This window comes from Helianthus annuus, chromosome 6 (genome assembly GCF_002127325.2).
Source record: "Helianthus annuus cultivar XRQ/B chromosome 6, HanXRQr2.0-SUNRISE, whole genome shotgun sequence".
NCBI classification, from domain to species: Eukaryota; Viridiplantae; Streptophyta; class Magnoliopsida; order Asterales; family Asteraceae; genus Helianthus; species Helianthus annuus.
This window is the reverse complement of record NC_035438.2, coordinates 89,507,936-89,527,910: the sequence shown is the minus strand read 5'-3', so window position 1 is coordinate 89,527,910 and position 19,975 is coordinate 89,507,936. Positions and strand designations below refer to the sequence as shown.

Sequence of the window (19,975 nt, the reverse complement as noted above, 5' to 3'; positions counted from 1 at the left end):
AGGAGGTTTATAAACTTAAACATTTCATTTTTAACAAACTTACAAGTTCATATTTCAAGATCTTCAAGTCTACTAACATGTTCATCATGGATATTTCAAGATCCATGTGTATACTTGTTAGATCTATACTTCTAATAAGCATGCATCTAATGGATTTCATCAAAATCACAAAACAAACAACAACAATTTCATCACAACCTTCACATAACAGTAAAAATTACTTGTGCATGTTAGATCTTGCATTTTCTTTAGTTGTTCATATTTTAAAGTTTAGTGTTCTTGATGGATTAACTTGTACATCATTATCACACTACTAATGCACATCAAAACAAGGGTTTAGAAGACTCACAACTAGCTCTAGTGGCTAGGGAAATGGGAAAATGAACAAGAAGATGAGTAGAAGATGAAGATGGTGGTTAATAGATTCCTTGAGAGGTCCTTAAGCATCCAAAACTTGAACCTTCATTTGCTAACCTTGTTACACCTTGGAGAACCCTTGGAATAGCTTGAAGAACACGAGAAGATGATGGTGATTGTGGGGTGTGTATGGCCGATTGTGAGAGAGAAAGGAAGAAGGAAAGTAAGTTTTGAAATGGTGAGTGAAAAGTGGTGATGTTGATCCTTATAATCCAATCTTGCATCTTAATCTTCCATGCTCTCTTTTACCCATAAATTCTTAATAAACCTTGGGAGACAAGTGGGAGGCTTGTGGGCCCCCACTATAATCGTCCATATGTAAAGGGGGGGGGGGTTAAGTGTCAAAATATGAAAGTTGAGGGACTCGAAGGTGAAAGGGGGTTAATTTAGGGGTTAAGTGTTTTAAAGTGTTTTTAATATGTAACTAAGTGTTATGTGACCCATATTAGTGTCACAACATTAAAATAATGCTACTAGTTCGTATTTGGTATTTTAGTGGTGTTCGGTTAATTGTTCGGTGCTTGTTTCGTTGCCAGTTCGCTAAAAGGTTAAGTTATGTAATTTATAAGGTAATATGTGTTTTTGTGTTTTAAAAGTATTCCCAACACTTTTTAAGTTGTTTTTGATGTTTAACTACATTTCTGGACTTGTATAATTTGTCGGATTCTGAATCCTGCGAAAATTGTTATTTATGGTCCAAAACGGACACTTTTGTGTTCGTTAAATTTTTCCGGAAATTGTTAACTATTATACTTGTTTTCCGACTTGGGATTTGATATATTTTTTTATGTCGGACCGACATCTAAGTCCTAAATCTACCATTTAGCTGAGTACTGAGGCTGTGCTGACACAACCTTTCTAACCGGTGAGTTTACTAACTGTTTTGACGCAACGCTTAAATTGTTTTACAATGCGATGAATTAAATGTATAACATGCATGATTTAAATGGATGACATGCAAATATAAAATGTTGACGTTTAAAACACCTAATCGCAGACAATAAATAGTTATCTAATGGTACGAAAGTTACCAGATTTGTACCGTTGGTCATAGACTTAAAGACTTTAAAATCAAAGACTTAGATATAATTTATTGTAATATGTTATTTGTTTAAAACAATGTAATCAATTATCATACTCTAATACAATCATGGTTTATTCAATTGCCTTGGTTTTTGCTATCAGCAAGTCATGCATCGCAGTTTTCGCACGCGATGTGAGTGTGACAATCATAAAGGATGAGGGCCACACAATATCGCCAGGCTATGATATGGACCCTCCGACACAGGTACCCGTCAACGAGGATATTTAATTGTAGTTGCGGAATGAAGACATCCACTTTCGACTACAACATGATCTAACGGAACACGTTGGAAGTTTAGAGATCCAATTACCCGATTTCGACGAAGAGTCAATCATACCCAGTAAAATCCCACAAATAGCAAAGTTATTGGTATGGTCTGGGGAGGGTGAGATATAGGCACACCTTACCTCTACCCCTAGGGATAGAGATGCTGCTTCTAGTGAGACCCTCGACTCCAAAACACCTAGGAAAGAAATAAATAGAACATGAGGTGTGTGTGTGTGTGTATGAAGCTACCAATATAACATGAGTGGTGAAAGAGTGAATGGTAAACAAGACAAATATAACAACACAAACAGCCTATACACATATATACATATCTACGACCATACACTACACCTAAAAACACAAATGAACCCTCTCCTAGAAATCCTTAACCTTAATCCTACGTCTCCACGAGCTCCTATCATGGACCATGTTCAGAGAGGCGCAATCTTTGCAAATCCTGCCTAATCCGCTTATCCCAAGTAATTTTGGGTCTGCCTCTACTCCTCCTCCCCTCTACCTCGAGAGTTTCAACCACTCTAACTGGCTCTATCGTCTGTCTCCTCTTCACATGCCCAAACCATCTCAATCTTCTGTCTTTTATCTTATCTGATATACTAGCTACTTCTAACCTCTTCTTAAAAACATCATTTCTTATCCGGTCTAACCTTGTGTGCCCACACATCCATCTTAGCATTCTCATCTCTGCCACCTCCATCTTGCATGCTTGTACTTCCTTAATGGCCCAGTAGTCGGTTCCGTATAACATAGCAGGTCTAATTGCAACTCTATAAAATTTCCCTTTCAATTTTGTTGGGAACCTCCTATCGCACAATACCCTAGTGGCAGCTCTCCACCTACACCATCCAACCTGGATGAGGTGGGCAACGTCACTATCTATCTCCCCATCCCTCTGAACGAACGATCCTAGATACTTGAACTTAGTCACCTGTGGAACCACTTGACCGTCAATGGTGATCTAAATGTCCTCATCGTTGTCTACTCCACTAAAGTCACAATACAAGTACTCAGTCTTAGAACGACTAATCCTTAAACCCCTGCCCTCTAAAGATGCTCGCCACTCTTCCAACCTCGCATTAAGGCTTTGTTTACTATCAGCAACTAACACAATATCATCTGCGAAAAGCAGGCACTACGGAAGAGCCTCCTGAATTAACTTTGTCAACTCATCTAGGATAACCGCAAATAGAAAAGGGCTCAAAGCAGACCCTTAGTGAAGTCCTACCTCCATGGATTTCTATGAAGAGTAGTTTTCTTATTTTAGTTTTTAAATTTGAGTATCTTTTTTCTTGTAGGTTGTATTTTTATTTAATTTTATGTATTTAAAAATGTTGGTTTTTAGCTTATTTAATTTTATATTTTATTTAAAAGGGAAAAAAATAGTCATGGAATGTAATAAAGTGAGGTGTCAAATGGTATTGGATAAGTGAGTGTGATTGAGTTTCATAATGAAGACACCCACTTACAACTACATATTTTAACAAATCATTATATCAAATACAACATCGAAGTGAAAGTGTTCAAGCTTTTTTTCTTCTTCGTTATTTATTTGATCCCTGTTTAATCCCGATTAATTGCTAGTCCTTACCACACCAACCGACTAGTGACTATCTATTTCTGTTTATTTGTAATGTTTCGGCGGAGAAGAATAAGACTATGATATCTTTTCTCCCGTGGGTTTCTTATTTTCTTTAAACCATTGTTTTCTGAAGATACATGGTTAGTCATTGATGTCTACTTGTTGAATTATGGATGTATGTCGGCCATTAATAGATGTGCGGTTTAAACTTTTCAAGGTAACAGACTCAAAAATAAAAATCGAACTACCTTTAGAGTGTGCCTAAAGTGTCCCCCATTTAGAAAAACCTTCTGCCTTAAAGTAAAATTCATCTATGCCGACACAGATTTAGAGACCATATCATTTTTATTTAATGCAATACATTCAAAGCGTGTTCTGCTCGGAGAGTTAGGGTGGGTCGTCTAAAGTAGAACAAAGTACCATGAAAACAAAAGTAAAAAGAGAGGATGAAGCTTCTAAAACCGAAACAAAAACCGTTCTAAAACCGATCAACGTCTTCAAAATCTGGATAAAGCTTCATGTTTTGTTCAACCTTTCACATCTTCATTCGGTTCAAGATTTTCACTTGTACTAACCATTGCAATGCTAGTAGTTGTGGATGCCATTTCGGTTGTTAGTAGACCATCATCTTCCTTTTTGTACTGGTACATCGAAGCCAAAAGCAAGTAAACTGCGAAATTTATCAAGCTTAATACAGCTAAGAACCAATAAAACAAATTCAGATTGTTCTTGTCCAAAAGATATCCGGTAACCCATCCTTTTTTGCTTGGAGATACTCTCTTTGTAACAGCGTTCAGAGAATCGACCAAAACACTACTTAAAAAGTAACCAAGGGACATGGATATCCACGCGAATGAAGTGGCAAGCGATCTCATCCCGACAGGAGCCTCTTTGTAGAAAAATTCAAGCAATCCTACTAGTGTGAACATATCTGCAACCCCAAAAATACCGTACTGAAAAGAGAGCCAAAAAAGGCTGATAGGCTCAAATGGATTGATTCTTGATTGGTTTCTCCTCTTAACTTCAACAATTCCTGCAACTCCCATTGACATCACGGATAAAACAAGCCCAACACCGACTCTTTGGAGCTGCGTAATGCCTTGGGGATGTTTTGTGAACTTTCGCGCAAAGGGTACAAATACAAACTCGTAAACAGGGAGAAGAACGGACATGAAAACTAGCGGGATAACTGGAATTGAGCCTGCAGGGAATTCAAGCTTTCCTAGCTTTTTGTTCATGATATTGCCTTGGGCTTGTGAGAATGTTTGTAGTTGAGCTAAGCATGTGTTCATGATAACTGTACTCAGTACGATAGGAAGCATTCGTATTATGATCTTAACTTCTTCAACTTGTGTGACAGTGCATATCTCCCATGGTGCAAGTTCACTAGGTTTTGAACCATTTGGAACAATTGCTGCTTTGTCCAACCAACTGAGAAAGATGAAACCAAAACAATATTTAGTTTTGCTTTTTTATGGCTAAACAAGCAACTTGAACTCAAGTCTATAATTAAGAACTCAAATTTTGAATCCCCTCTCGGCATGGGGCAATAATACTTACGAGAATTGCCTCGTACGAGTGAGTTTTCGGCCAGTAAAATCCTTATTTGTGTCATTCTCATATAATTCTTCAGGATTCTCAGGTAGTTTTGCCTTTCTGTTGTTAATAGCTAGAGCAATTACCTGTATAAAATCAAATCTAAGTTGGCAATAACAAGAACATCGAAACATTAAGGAACATATTTGTACTTGTCATGCACATGATAAATCTAAAGTTAAATACTCTTACTTTGACCAGCTAGACAAAAAAAAAAGAAGCAAGGAAATGTCCAAACAATAAAAGAGCGTAAACATGTTGGGCTACGTGTTGAGTCACAGGGCCTATAAGCGATAATCCGGAAAGCTCTCGATAGAGACTTGAATTCCATGGCTCCGATTTTACCATTGAATATTTTTCCTAAATTTTAGCTAATTTCAGTTATTTCATTTTAGTCTAAATATGTGGAAATCTCCATTAATTTATGCATTTAGTTATAGCCTCAATTGTAATTTGGAAATCTAACAAAACCTGCAAAATTTAGAGTTTCCTGTAACAGGGGCCTCACGTGTGATGTTTAAGTCGTTTAATTTTCTATCAACTAGTCATGAGAAGTTCTCTATTATTTTTGTGCTACCACTTTGCGTCACAATATTTGTTCATAGCATAGCATTTAAATGTGATTGTTTTGATGACTATGGAGGGAGGGCGAGAAAGAGTACCCTGCCAATACTCAGGAAGGGGCTATCTTTTGGAACTGGAATTTGAATGCGGTAGAATGGCTTCCCCAGGAGAAACATACATAACCCCAAGACACAACCTATGGTAGATAAGCAGAAACACCACCACCAGCCATGATTGGTCCCAACCCACACAAACCCGATCACCCCAACAGCGGCGCCCAAGGTGGTGCTTAGTAGAAGCCAGTTGAAATAGCTTCCTTGGGTCTTGAGTCCTTTTGGTGTGGAGGTGTCAAATTGGTCCGCACCAAAAGCAGGAAGGGCACCTCTAACCCCACCACACCCTAACGCTAACAATGCTAGAGAGGTGTAGAACATTACTTTTATCATTCCTCCTATGCAACTCTTCTTACCACAAGGATCTGGATGCAGGCTAGTGTCATGAGCTTGAATCGTCATGAACGTGAAACCCTGCCATCATGCACACACAGTGAATTTTAGATGGAAAAAAGGTTATGCTAAACATACCTCTCTCCGGTTTATATTCAATGTAAATTGGCGGTATAAAAGAGTGAACCTTAATTATATGGGTCGTAATTAAGGGCGAAAGCAGTATGTTACATCTTATGCGACCCTATTGGCATTTTAAAATAAGTAAGAGTAAAACCGTTCAAATCAAATAGGAGTTGCATTCACTAATAGGGGTACGTTTGGCAAACCCAGTGTGGTTTTGTTTACAAAAGATCTTGTGGTGTTTATTATTGTATACTCTGTGTTTACCACTATTTCGACAACTCCAAAGATTAGAACAGTGTAAAATCTGGAGACGAAAGTGTCGGAAATGAAAGCACTAATGATTGACAGTAAGAAAGCTGCGCCCATGAAGTTTGTGACTGTGTTCGCAGCCCCAGGGATATTAAAGCTCAAATCCTCCATGAAGTATGTGAACATAATCAATATTGTTGATATAAATCCCATGTTCTCCAATGCCACCAAACCTGCAATTGTGAACGAACTTGCTTAGTCACAATCCAAATTAACCATGTAAATAAAAGCATAAGATTCAAATCCATCTGCATAAATCTTGAGTCCCTAGCTAAACGTCCCATGACTTTGCGATTTTGGCATGAGTAGATATGTTAGTACATAGTTCTGCCATATCGAAATTACTAAACTTCTTAAACATGATTTACAAGTGTGACAAGCTATGTAAAACAATTTGTATGTATTAGTAGGTGGTTTAGGAACGAGACGATACTTTTACATGATTTTTGAAACTTCTTGTACTTCTAGACAGTCTGTCATCTCTATAAGCGATCTCGGCAAGTTCACTTGGATGGCAAGCGAACTCAATTAAGTTAAGTTTGATGAAAAACTCAATAAAATTCATTTGCCAAGTTCGCTTAGAGGGGTATCAAAGTGCTCAAAATTACAAGTTTCAAAAGTACAAGACTCGTCCCTAAACACCCTACTTCCACAAAAACATCATAAAAAAATACTTAAGGAATATCGATGTCTTAAATGTGTCAACAAGAAAAGGGGTGGCATGCGTGACATTTATGCTTCATTTATGTGCGTAAATAAAAAATAGGTCGATAATAAAATAAATGTTGGAAACTCACATGAATCCCTAACAAAGTAGCATCCACCAAAAGACCTTTTACTTGAAGTGGTAAAGATTTGTTAGTATGACGCATATGAAAATCTTGTTTAAAATTAAGCCATTGTGAATTACTTTACTATTTCCCAGTTTATTTCTAGTGATAGACTACTAACTGAACATAAATACTGTACATAAATTCAACGCTAACACCCTAGTTTCCCGTTAGTCCAATAAAATCGTTACAGATTTGGATGTCGATCGATATTGATGAACATGTATTGCATACCAAAGATGAAACCAGAAGATCTGAAGCCACCCTTGTGTTCAGTGGACTTGAAGCTGATCTTACTAAGTAATTTGTATCGAGTAAATTTCTCCTCTCCCTGCAAGGCATGCATAAGTTAACATATGACATAGATATACATACGTATGTATGTATAAGTATATACAGAGAGAGAGAGAGAGATAATGATGACACGTACCATGGTTATAGAAAATGAGAGAGATATAGAGCTGCAATATTAGTAGGATGTGTAGAAAAGGGTGAGGATAATGAAGAAGTGAAGGGTAGGCTTAAAAAGGAAGGCATAAGTGAGGGACAACTTTGTACATAACGTTGCAACAACACACAATCACATAGCTTTGTATGAGAGCATTGTTTCTTCCCCCCAACTACAAACAAACTTTATGTCTTTTTATCTGTTTGCCAACTGCATTTCCCACGAACTACATTTTAAACAAAATACACGACAAAAGCCACATGAACTTATATACTGTGCAGTTTGTGTTTTCTTTCAATTAAGTAGCCAGCCTTTTTGTGTAACGTTATATACATTTATTTTTCATTTGTTTTAAAAATATAATCTAGACATAGTTCTACAAGGGAATCGAACCCCCAACCTCTTAACGAGAAGCACGATTTTACACACCTGATCCAAAGGCTCCTTGGTGTAACTCATAACCTTTTCGTCCATTGACCATCATCTGAGCACCCACAACGCTAAAGGTGGTCCAAAATCCAGACTGCATGGTCAGCATGCCATCATTTCAGACCACCTCAATTCCAAACCCCCCCTTTTTCTCACAACACTAAACTATGGATGGGCATTTTTTCCCAAATACACGTACCCATAGAACCAGCCCGGAACCGGTTCCAAGTCCTACCCGACACATAGGAGAACCGGGTCCAGGTTCAAAAAACCCGGAGGTTCTTACTCGGTTCCACTTTTTCTCATAACAAATGGGTAGTACCCGGTTCCTAACCCGTACCCGGTTAATACCCGTACCCGTTTCCTCCAGTACCCGGTTCCGCCAGTGTACCGAGTATAATGTTACCGTTAGAACCGGTTCTATCCGTTGGAAATCACATTAAATGCATTAAATGCCAAATATTACCGTTGGAACCGGTTACTATCCGAAGGAACCGGTTATTAGCCGTTGTACCCGGTTACTAGCCGTTAGGTTAGAACTGATTCCTATAAATTGTTTTCAAATTTCATTTGTTTAACTCACCAATCCTCTTATTCTTCTTATATCATTTTCTTCTAGTTCTTGTAATACTTTTCTACAATGGCTTCAAAGAACTCTAAAACCACAAATTCCCCATCCGTCAATAATGTTCCTCAAGGTCAAAGCGCTCCATATGTTGTTGGAACATTATCACATAGTCGCAATGCGGAAGTATGGGGCAATTGGGACTTGGTCGAAATGAGTGACGGTTCGCAAAAGGCCCAATGTAAACATTGTGGCGCCTTGTTAAGCAAGGACTCTAACTCGACGTTAACGAAGCATGCTAAAAAGTATTGTAAAGCTTTAAAAGATTTGCCACCCGGTCAAGTTCAACTCTCAAAAGATGGTATGATATTTCGCTATGAACAAAAGATAGCTCGAGATAGGATGGCGAAGTTGGTGATTCAAAAAGCGTTGTCGTTTGGACACTTCGACGACCCCGATCTTACTAAGCTTATTAGGGAAACGCTTCAACTTTGCTACAAACATGTAAGTCGTCGTACTTTAAAACGCTATTGTTTAAATTTTTGGGAAAATGCAAGAAAAGATTTAATTGCTTTTTTTTAACTTTAAAAACTAGTGTAAACCTAACTAGTGATGTGTGGTCGGCTCCACACGGTTTACCCGAATCATACATTTGTGTCACCGCTCATTGGGTTGATCCCGATACATGGCAAATGATGAAGCGTACGATTGCATTTGAAGAGTTTCCTTCTCCTCATACGGGAGAAAATATTTATAAAATTATAAATGCCACAATAATGAAATATTGTTTAGAGGATAAAATTTTTTCAATATCATTTGATAACGCTTCAAACAACTCAAATGCAATCGATAAATTAAAGTTGAAGTACAAACCAATTGTTGATGGTGTTTGTTTCCACACATGGTGTGTTGCACATATTATTAACTTAGTTGTGCAAACCAGTTTAAAAGATAAATTTGTATCGGATTTTATTATAGCTTTTAGAGTAATACTTCAAGATGTTTTCAAAAGTGGCAAAGAACGATACCAAGATTACAAAAAGCTTTGTAAAGATGTTAACCAAAAATTAATTGGACCTAATTGGGATATTCCAACTCGGTGGAATTCAACTTGTGATATGTTTATAATGGGAGTGAAGGGTAAAAATTTGGGGTTTTCTAGGAAAAAACACAAATTTTTTTAATATAAAATCGGTTTCCAATGGTCATATATCCGTTGGAACCGGTTCCAAACAGTGTTCTACAGCTTTTGATTTGAAATACCCGACAGAACCGGTTCCTGTCAGTACCCGACGTACCCGGTTCCAAACTATACCCGAACCCGGTTCGACAATACTTGTAACCGGTTACATCGGTTACACTTTTTTTGACTTCTACCCGGGTTCAACCCAGACCCGGTTCCTCAGTGTACCCGGTTCCACTCAGTGTTATCAGTACCCGGACACGGGTAGTACCCGGTTCCGGGTATTAAAAATACCCGATTATGCCCATCTCTGACTCGTACCGATTTTAGGTACTCGGTATATGTATTGGTACCCAGTTTTATTGATTTTGGTATTCAGTACTTTCGGTATTGGAACGGGTACAGGTAAAAAGGGTACTGGTATCGAATTTTATATAGAACTTTCAAAGTTTTTTTATATTATGTTTAATTCCATATTATGGTATTATTTGTATTGATTGTACCTATTTGTTACTCGTATTGTAGTGGTACTCGTACCAATTTTACCTATCTGGTACTTGTACTATATTGGTATTCATGTCGATTTTACCTATATAGTACCCATACGAATGCTTAAAAACTAAAATAAAAACAAAGTGGTACGAAAGCGGGGAACATACCGAAATACCCCTACCCATACCCGTACAATATCAATATATTCGGAAAGTTATTTGGAACCAAGTTTTGTTCAAATTTGGTACCAGGACAAGTATTGTACTAATCCCATCCCTACACTAAACCATTCCAACCACCACCTTATTAGGCTGGTGGGTGTGGTATACACCCCCCCCCTGCCACATCAGCATGAATGACGCCCTATAGCGCCCTTCCCATTTCCTAGGCGCCAAATGTGACACCCCGTGAAAACGTTTAAACACACTAGCTTGTCAGTGGCTGCGTGCTAAATTCTAGGATGAAATTTCTTTAAACTTGGGGATAATGTGACACTTCGGGTTTTCCTACACGTTTCTTGTATGTTAGAATTATATGAGCTTAGTAAACGAGCTTTAATTGGTAAATTATATGAGTTTTTGTTTGTGAATTGGTTGAATTGATTATTTTGTTATTTAAATCCAACCGCACAGTTAAACTAATGTGTGCGATTAGATGCATAGTCGCACACTTTCTCTTGGTCTCGTACACTCGCCCCCTTTGGGCTGGCACACATCCCCTTTGAACCCAGACTGAACTCTTAATGAGCCCATCAATTGACCTAGGGCACCCACACATATGAAATAAGGCGCACATGCTCATGTGTGCGACGTGTATGGAATGGTTATAAATACTCTCTTCCAGCCCACATATATGATTGTTGGCAGCATTCACTTAGGGCACAAATCCCTAAAAACATTCCTTCTCTCACTCGCTCCCTCTCTCCTACTTTCTCTCTCTAAAAACCCTAAAAAGACACCATTCCTCTTCTTTTCCTTGGATCAGTGGCGGCAAAAGCACCATCATCAACGGCAGCTAGTGAAAACCATTGAGGAGCTCCATCTTTTCTATTCTACGCACATTTAAACTCTCATCCAAAATGGTTAGTCTACTATCTTTATAAATGATGATAATACATGGTAAAGGTGCTAACTTGGTTAATGATCCGTATGCTAAATGGTTATACATGAGTGATGTTTGTTTTAGTGTTAAATGAATAAAGAACTTGGCTTGATTAATGTTCATATGATGATGTTTCTATAAAAAGATTTGGATGGTGATTAATATTTTGACAAGAGAAAGACTAGGAGTTGTTATGCTACCTAAAGTTTAGAACTTTATGAATATTATGGAAGGTTCTTGTGCGAAATCGGTCCATGAAGAAGGTTAAAAGATAAACTGTTAACATGATGAGTTTAATTGCTGGATTGATTTGATGATATCAAAATAATAGATAGATTCGAATTCATGTTTGGGTTCTTGTTCTTGATGCAATGATGATGACTGTTTGATGATTCTAGATGAACATAGGAAGGTAAATCTATTGACGCTTGTTGTTAAATCTGTTTTGATGAATTATATGAAGTATAGGGGTGGTAGTAATTGATGGAACGGAATGATGAAAGATGTTTAAATTTACTTGTTACTATGCATTTACAAAGGGTACAACCTTCCATGCATACCGTACAAACTCACACAGCACGTCGCACACCTGTGTGTGCGAGGTGTGTCGCACACTAGGCAAGGTACAACCTGTAATGCACTTTGTACAAACCAGTCATGTAGACCGCACATTCGGTACCGTACACTAATGTGAGGTACCAATTGTCATGCAGAACGTGCAACCAAACACTACATGTCGCACACTAGCATGACCGCACACTACCTAGTGACCGCACATTAAGCAGTGGGTTGCACACTCCCATTAAAACTGCTAAAAGACTGGGCTGCACATCCAAAATTGGGTCCAGCGCTACTTTAAACCACACAATTCTGTTATTGGACTATATATTATATGTTGCCATAAACCGCACAAGTAAAATTACACCGCACACTTGTACTTTTGGGCTGCGTGATATACTTGGGCCACACACTTGAATGCTTATTTAATAAACTGATTTACTAAGGGCTTATGTATGAATACCAGTATGACGCACTCGTTTGTGTATGTAATATGTGTGATTACAACTTATGTGCTACGTGTTAAGTACTTGAATATGTGATGTTACTTGAATACGAACCTAATTAAACTCGGTAACCATAATAGGGCGTGGTTGATCAATTGTTAACAAGTAAATTACATGCCATGTAAACCAAGGTGAGTTCAAAACTTTTTACTAAAAGCATGCGTTCCCAATGATTGGGAAACAAAACCAAAACACTTTCCCTGGTTTGGGATTGCTTGAATGGTACAAACAATAATTTCCCTGGTTTTGGAATTGCTTACTATTCCTGGTTTGGAATACAGGTAATTACTATTTATATTAGATGCAACAAGTGTACTAAATGAAACTCTATCATGAAGTCCCCACTTTCTATACTGATTAGTCGTCCGGGCCTGGCGAACGAGTTATTAGTTCATAGCGCTATTTAGGTTTCACCAACCTCACACTGTGCCTGGAGAGGATCGGTCGTGAACTATTAGACCTTAGCAAACCATCAATGATGATAGACATTGACAAACAGGGCAACAACGAAACATGAGGTCACAAAGTATTCGGTATCACGCAGTTTAGTAACTTACATATGGGGTAGCTCCCCATGGCATGGTATAAATGAGTAATTTAACACCAACATAAGTTTTATGGAATTAAAACTGGACAACTCGTGAACTCGCCAAATTTATGTTGACACCCTACTACATGCTTTGCAGGTACACAGTGACTCAGGAGCTTGAAGCAAGGGGTGTAGTGGTTGCATAAACCCGTGTTGGGTTTCTTATTAATAATTATGAACTTTTGAACTTATGCTTGAACTACTTCACATATGCTTCTGCTGTTATCTTTAAACATTTTTTTAAACATAAGACTTTGGACACGGACTTTATTAGTCACTAATCGTAGTGGTTTGATATAACTATTTTATTTATATGATTGTTGAATCTGATTGGTGGCTTGATCCTGGCCAGTCACACGCCTCGTGGTAGTACTCTGCAAGTGAAAATTGAGGGTGTGACAGGTTGGTATCAGAGCCATCGGTTATAGTGAACTCGGTTTTAAAAAGAAAGTCTTTTTGAGAAAAACCAGACTATAATGCATTTTGTACTAAGCGACTCGCATCGACACTACACTCCAAGTTCAAGGCTCAACAATCTAGACTTTGTGGCTCGGGCATGTGTTCACTTGTTATTTAATTGGTGCATATTGTGACGATATATGTACTAGTATACTTAGCTATATAGATATGTGTATATATATATATATATGAACTTGTGTGCAATGGTCAATCCTCCTTCTACTTATTCTTACGACACTATGGCGTCATTCTCATACTGTGTTTTCTAGATATGAAGACAATGAGCGAATGTGGAAGAGGTAACATTAACATGACTCAGGATCAGTTGACGAACCTGATCAACACCGTGGCCGAGGCTTTGGCAGCCCATCCCGGAGGTAAACTTGTCTTTCTAGCATGTTTAGATCCTACTCTCGTATTGTCTTGTCGTTCTTAAATTTGTTTGCTTTGTTTTGCGTGACAGGACAACCTGCACCTCCTTAACCTCGCGTGTGCACTTTCAAGACGTTTATGGACTATAAACCTCTCACTTTCAATGGCACCGAGGGAGCCATAGGCCTTCTGCACTGGATCGAGAAGGTCGAATATGTGTTCGCTGTGTGTTAATGTCCTGCTGTTAATTGGGTGAAATTTGCTACCGGTACCCTCGAAGGAAACGCGCTTTATTGGTGGAATGCGCAGGTTCGGATGCTTGGATTGGCGACTGCCAATGCCACTCCTTGGAACGACTTCAAGAATTTGATCAAGGAAGAATACTACCACAGGGATGATATCCACAAGCTCGAGTCCGATTACTACGAGTTGAAAATGGTTAGATCTGAAATCGAGACGTACACTAAGCGATCTAACGACTATGCTGCTCTATGTCCCAACATGTCTTAACCTCCTTACAGAAGGATCGAGCTTTATCTCAAGGGCCTAGTTCCCGTTATTCAAAGTCTGGTGACTTCAACTAGTTTCCCCACAATCCAGCAAGTTATTCGCCTGGCACACCGTCTCACTGATCAAGCTGTGGAACAAGGCAAGCTGCCCAAACAAATCAGTGCTACTGCTGAAACTTCTAGTGATAACAAGCATAATGGGAAGGCTATCCGGGCACGAGTGCTAACTCCACCCAAGCCCCAACTCAGCAAAGGAAGTTTGAGAACAACAAGGGTCCTCAGCAACAGCGTGGGTACCAAGGAAACCGATCCAAATGCGACAAGTGCAATCGACATCACAATGGACCGTGTGAAAAGAACTTTTGTCAGAGATGCAACAAACTGGGGCATGAGGCTAAAGACTGTAGAAGCCTGTACCCAGCAAGGCAAAACCAGCCACAACAACAACAGCAGCAACAGCAACAACAACAGCAAGGGAACAACCATGGATGCTACTAGTGAGGAGCAATAGGGCATATGAAGAAGAACTGGCCTCAGTTGAACCAGAATTGCAACAACAACAATCAAGGCACTGGAAACAACAACAACAATGGTGACAACGGTGCGAGGGGAAGAGCATTCGTGATCAGAGCTGGTGAAGCGAGGAATGATCCCAACGTTTTAGCGGGTAAGTTCCTACTTGATGACCGTTATGTCTCTGTACTATTTGATTCTGGAACCAATGCTAGTTATGTATCCCTATGTATTAGCAAGACGCTTAAGCCTACGCCAACACCTCTAAACTCTAAGCACGTCGTTGAATTAGCTAATGGTAGAAACATCGAGGCCTCACACGTTATCAACAGTTGTAAACTCGTACTATCTGGCCAAACCTTCCTCGTCAATCTTTCTCCCATCGTTCTTGGAAGCTTCGACGTTATCATCGGAATGGATTGGTTATCCAAACATCAAGCCGAAACGCTCTGTCAAGAGAAAGTTGTTCGTATTCCCTGTTCTATTTGTGAACCTCTTATTGTTCAAGGCGACAAAAGTGGCGTTGTCACAGGAATTATTTCATTCCTAAAATCCCAGAACTGCTTATGAAAGGGGCATACCGCTATTCTAGCACTCGTCACTGACACCCAGGAGAAAGAAAGCAAGATTGAAGATTTTCCTATCGTATGCAACTTTCCTGAGGTATTCCCTGAGGAATTACCTGGCCTTCCACCTCATTGTCAAGTTGAATTTCAAATCGAGTTAACCCCTAGAGCAGCACCCATAGCTCGTGCACCTTATCGACTAGCCTCAGCCGAACTAGAGGAATTATCTATGCAATACAGGTACTATTGGATAAGGGTTTTATCCGTCATAGCTCGTCGCCTTGGGGAGCCCCAATACTCTTTGTCAAGAAGAAAGATGGCACATTCCGTATGTGTATCGACTATCGTGAGCTGAACAAAGTAACTACTAAGAACTGTTACCCACTCCCACGTATCGACGATATGTTCGACCAGTTGCAAGGGTCGAGCTACGATTCTAAGATTGATCTAAGATCAGGCTACCATCAGCTGAGAATCTGCAATGAGGACATCTCCAAAACAGCATTCCGAACCCGTTACGGCCATTACGAATTCCTTGTAATGCCTTTCGGGATTACAAACGCACCTGCGGGTTTCATGAACCTCATGAACTGAGTGTGTAAACCGTATCTTGACAATTTTGTGATTGTATTCATTGACGACATCCTGATCTAGTCGAAGAATCAAGAGGAACACGAGCAACATCTACGTCTCATTCTGGAACTCCTTCGGAACGAACGACTTTATGTCAAGTTCTCGAAATGAGACTTATGGCTTCGGGAATTCCATTTCCTCGGACATGTGGTCAATGAAGTTGGGATTCACATGGATCCAGCTAAGATTGACTCCACCAAGAGCTGGCCTATACCGAAAACTCCAACCAAAATTCGTCAATTCTTGGGATTGGCGGGTTACTGTCGTAGATTCATTGAGGGATTTTCGAAGGTTGCTCAACCCCTCACAACTCTAACCCAAAAGGGTGTTGCTTACTAGTGGAATGATGCTCAGGAGTCTGCGTTTCAGAAGTTTATGGAGAAACTCTATAGTGCTCCTATTCTTTTATTACCTGAAGGTACCAACGACTTTGTTGTCTACTGCGATGCGCTTATTCAGGGACTCGGTTGCATGTTGATGCAACGCGAGAAAGTTATTGCATGCGCCTCTCGACAGCTCAAAATTCACGAACGGGATTGTTAGGGGTTAATTTTTAATACTTATGAATCACTTATCCTTAGACCTGCCTGGATCACTGATCCTTAAAATCTGATGCAGGAAGTCTGAGGATCACGGATCCTTATTATTTTCATAACTTAACTAACAGTTGTTCCTTGTATATTTTCGTGATGGCATGTAGGTCATGGATGATATGGACTGAGTCATGGCGATAATATTGGACTAGAGTCGTTGAAGATGTTGCACGTGTGGAAATGGTTCAATTGTTAATATGACAAAACCTATGATGAAGGTGATAGCATGAGTGTTTTAAATCGGATGCAAAAGGATCATACCAGTTATAAGCCAAAATTTCGTGCGGTTTATAACCCAGATGCTGAGCATGACTACAATCTGATCTATCGACCAGCCGAAGCAGCTGAAAATTCTAAGTTCGTCAGGGAAATTGCGTTGGCTCCGCTCGAGCGCGCAAATTTATCATATAATGTTGGAAAGTTTAATGGACTGACAGATCCTGTTGATCATTTTCGCTTGTTCATAGCACAGGGCTAATCGATGGATGGACACTACCTATGCGGTGTCACATGTTCGTTCAAACCCTCACAAGTGCCATACGCCTTTGGTTTCACAACCTACCAACAGGTAAGCTAACATCCTGGGTTGATCTTAAGGATAATTTTTTGGTCCATTTTAGCCAGCGACGACATCTCTATTCGAGACTTCGCGGATGTCATGAACATCTGGCGGAGAGATGATGAAAGTTTGGAGGATTTCATCACACAGTATAACAAAGTGGTGTTGGAGATTGGCGATGTGCACGAGAATTTAATTCGCGCACAGTTCAAGTAAGCTGTACGGTGTGATGACATGATAAAGGTGTTATCAAGAACTGAGGGATTACCAAAGAGTTGGGAGAAATTGATGGCAGCAGCCAAAGTTTATGCTCAAACTGAGCGCAACTTGAGTTCCAATTGACCGCCGCTGCCTCAGAATCTTCCTCAAGACATGAGTGGAAACAGTGGTCGAAAGTTCAAGAAAAATTGGAAAGATTCAACTTCAAGCGCATACTCTTCAAAAGATGCTCGCGTAACAATCAACAAGATCGCGACACAAAAGGAAGCTAAGCAAGAGAACCGTGAGAGACAATGGACACCTCTAACCAAAACTCCTGCGGAGGTCCTCAGCACTGAAAATTACCAGTTTAAACTACCGCAACAGATGAAAAATAAGAGGGGACAAGACCCGAATCTTTATTGTGAGTATCACAAGGATACAGGTCACACCACTAACAACTGTATCAGCCTGCGCACTGAAATAGAAAAGGCACTCAAAAGCAGAGAACTTGCTTATTTGGTGCAGAACGTGCGAAAAGAGATTCGCCAGATCACCCGCGGAGACGAAGGAAACAAACTTGATGGTCCAAGATGGTACATCACGCATGTAATTCTAGTTTCCTTTATATTTGACAGGTTCCTCACAGCCTGTAAACATATGACACAAGGATAAGTACTTACATGCGCATCAACTTAATTATCTTATTTATCCTAAAATGTAATCTTAGCAGCTTTGTACTAAGCGGCCTCTGCGCCTTATCAAAATCAATGCAAAGTCTGTTACTTACATTATGCCTTTATGTTTTATTACAAATGCATGCAATTTCTTTTAGTAAGAACAAAAACACTATGGTAATCTAATACAAGTCTCATGAATAGTCCGCAGTCACATGTACTGCGCAAGGTCCAGTCCTGTGTGTTGGATCGTTTTCGGACCCGAACGAGTCGATCAGAAGAGTTTATCTCAGTTTCAGAGGCGGAAACTAAGAAACTGAGTTCAATTCAGCAAGGAATACACTTTAAATCGTCGATTGTATAGATTGAATGACTTTTACAGCGACTCGACACTTCGGCAGCAATTCGTTGCAAACCGGAACACTAACTTACTGATATTCCGCTCCAACAGCCTATATATAGACGATGGGGTTCCGCTTGAACATGAGTACGTTCAGTTCAAGCGGAATCAGGACAATAATCTCGAGCGGAATCAGAAAGAATGTGATTTCGCTTGAAACTGACCCAAGGTCATTTCAAGCGGATTCTCTAATAATTCACTATCTCGATTTTCGTGCCCTGATCTAACTGATACAATACAAGACTCGATACAAGACAAAGACGACAGACGGATGCACCAACAAACTCCCGCTCGGATGTTAACGGAGTCTTCAGTGTCGAGTCTTCGCATCTTCAGTCTTTATCTGCTTTTGGGCTTCTCTTTAAAGTATCTGACGCTGTAAGCATCTTCAATCTCTATCTTCTCTTCTCTTTCAGTCTTCCCTCGGATGTTGAATTCTTCTCTATTCATCAGCACCAACATACACTCCACCTCAAATGTTGAATCTTTAATTTCATCAGTTCAGAATCCATTCCAAGATCGTGACCTGGCTCTCCTCCAGCTCAGGTTATCTGCACAATCTCTACCTCAAACATAAATTTTCTAATATAAACCTTTAACTCACTCAGACACCACTTGTAAAAATCATAAAATGATCAAACATTTTGTCTTTGATGAACCACTTGTAGGAATATAGTTTTTACTACTTGCAAAAACATTTTCTCTACAAAAATTTCTGATGACCACTTGAAAGATTTAAACTCTTAAACACACTCTCCGAAACCAAGTGTCGTCATGTTTAGCACTTGGAATTTTGAAAATCAGCTCTTCAACACCAGTTGCCGAAAATCTTTTTGGAATTTTTCAAAATTTATGCTAAAACACACTAAAATCTTTTTGAGTTTTTAAATTGAAAAGAAATGCAGTAAAGAAATATTTACAAACAATATTTTACTGAGTTTGTGTAAGAGGATCATATCAGTTTATGAGACAAATCACCAACACCATTAAGCTTCATTTCATTTTCAGTTGTAAACAATTCACCTAGATTGTCAGTATACTGATCCACTTAAATTTTCACACAAATTTCAACTATTCCGAGATACGAATTAATGTTTTAAGAACTTAAACTTATTCGCGTGTCCCACTACTTGAATATACTCCTGTATCCAGATCCCAATATTCAGTCTTACAGGTGAGTATTCCACAGATGATATCTGTAAAGGGGTTAGATGCGAAACCGTGAGAGCTCGGGTCAGAACTTCCGTTCAGCAGAGAGATGACGGCTTCAACTTTTGGTATGTCCCCTTTCGAGGATCTTTTCTTCAACAGCAATGATTATCAATTTTATTGTTTCATCATTTTGCTGAGGGTTGTGCTATGTTTCAAGCATTTGCAGAAAGTATTATA

General features: G+C 39.3%; 3 protein-coding genes across 3 annotated transcripts; 1 reads left to right on the top strand and 2 right to left on the bottom strand.

Annotated features, from left to right (window-relative positions):
- Positions 1 to 2,186: 2,186 nt before the first annotated feature.
- On the bottom strand, positions 2,187 to 2,758 carry LOC110944920. Its single transcript, XM_022186563.1, has 2 exons — positions 2,715 to 2,758; positions 2,187 to 2,622 (listed from the first exon to the last, which is right to left on the bottom strand). Exons 1-2 carry the CDS (start codon positions 2,756 to 2,758, stop codon positions 2,187 to 2,189), a joined length of 480 nt encoding a protein of 159 aa, XP_022042255.1.
- Positions 2,759 to 3,660: 902 nt separating this feature from the next.
- Positions 3,661 to 7,837, bottom strand: LOC110865729 (protein NRT1/ PTR FAMILY 4.5). The gene is made up of 6 exons (XM_022115055.2): positions 7,667 to 7,837; positions 7,471 to 7,567; positions 6,362 to 6,579; positions 5,624 to 6,052; positions 4,926 to 5,047; positions 3,661 to 4,796 (listed from the first exon to the last, which is right to left on the bottom strand). The coding sequence occupies exons 1-6, from the start codon at positions 7,667 to 7,669 to the stop codon at positions 3,893 to 3,895; spliced, it is 1,773 nt and encodes a 590-aa protein (XP_021970747.1). The 5' UTR covers positions 7,670 to 7,837; the 3' UTR covers positions 3,661 to 3,892.
- Positions 7,838 to 8,753: 916 nt separating this feature from the next.
- On the top strand, positions 8,754 to 9,862 carry LOC118479594 (zinc finger BED domain-containing protein RICESLEEPER 1-like). The gene is made up of 2 exons (XM_035974202.1): positions 8,754 to 9,182; positions 9,236 to 9,862. The coding sequence occupies exons 1-2, from the start codon at positions 8,754 to 8,756 to the stop codon at positions 9,860 to 9,862; spliced, it is 1,056 nt and encodes a 351-aa protein (XP_035830095.1).
- The last annotated feature ends 10,113 nt before the right edge of the window (positions 9,863 to 19,975 follow it).

Bases quoted from the DNA above. Each gene is read 5' to 3' on its own strand.
- LOC110944920 (XM_022186563.1), bottom strand. From the start codon at position 2,758: ATGAGGACATTTAGATCACCATTGACGGTCAAGTGGTTCCACAG. The intron at 2,623-2,714 runs GTGACTAAGTTC...TGGATGGTGTAG, and splicing joins ACGGTCAAGTGGTTCCACAG to GTGGAGAGCTGCCACTAGGG.
- LOC110865729 (XM_022115055.2), bottom strand. The intron at 6,580-7,470 runs GTATGCAATACA...TCACAATTGCAG, and splicing joins ATCTTCTGGTTTCATCTTTG to GTTTGGTGGCATTGGAGAAC. The intron at 6,053-6,361 runs GTAAACACAGAG...GCATGATGGCAG, and splicing joins TTGGAGTTGTCGAAATAGTG to GGTTTCACGTTCATGACGAT.
- LOC118479594 (XM_035974202.1), top strand. From the start codon at position 8,754: ATGGCTTCAAAGAACTCTAAAACCACAAATTCCCCATCCGTCAATAAT. The intron at 9,183-9,235 runs GTAAGTCGTCGT...GGAAAATGCAAG, and splicing joins TTCAACTTTGCTACAAACAT to AAAAGATTTAATTGCTTTTT.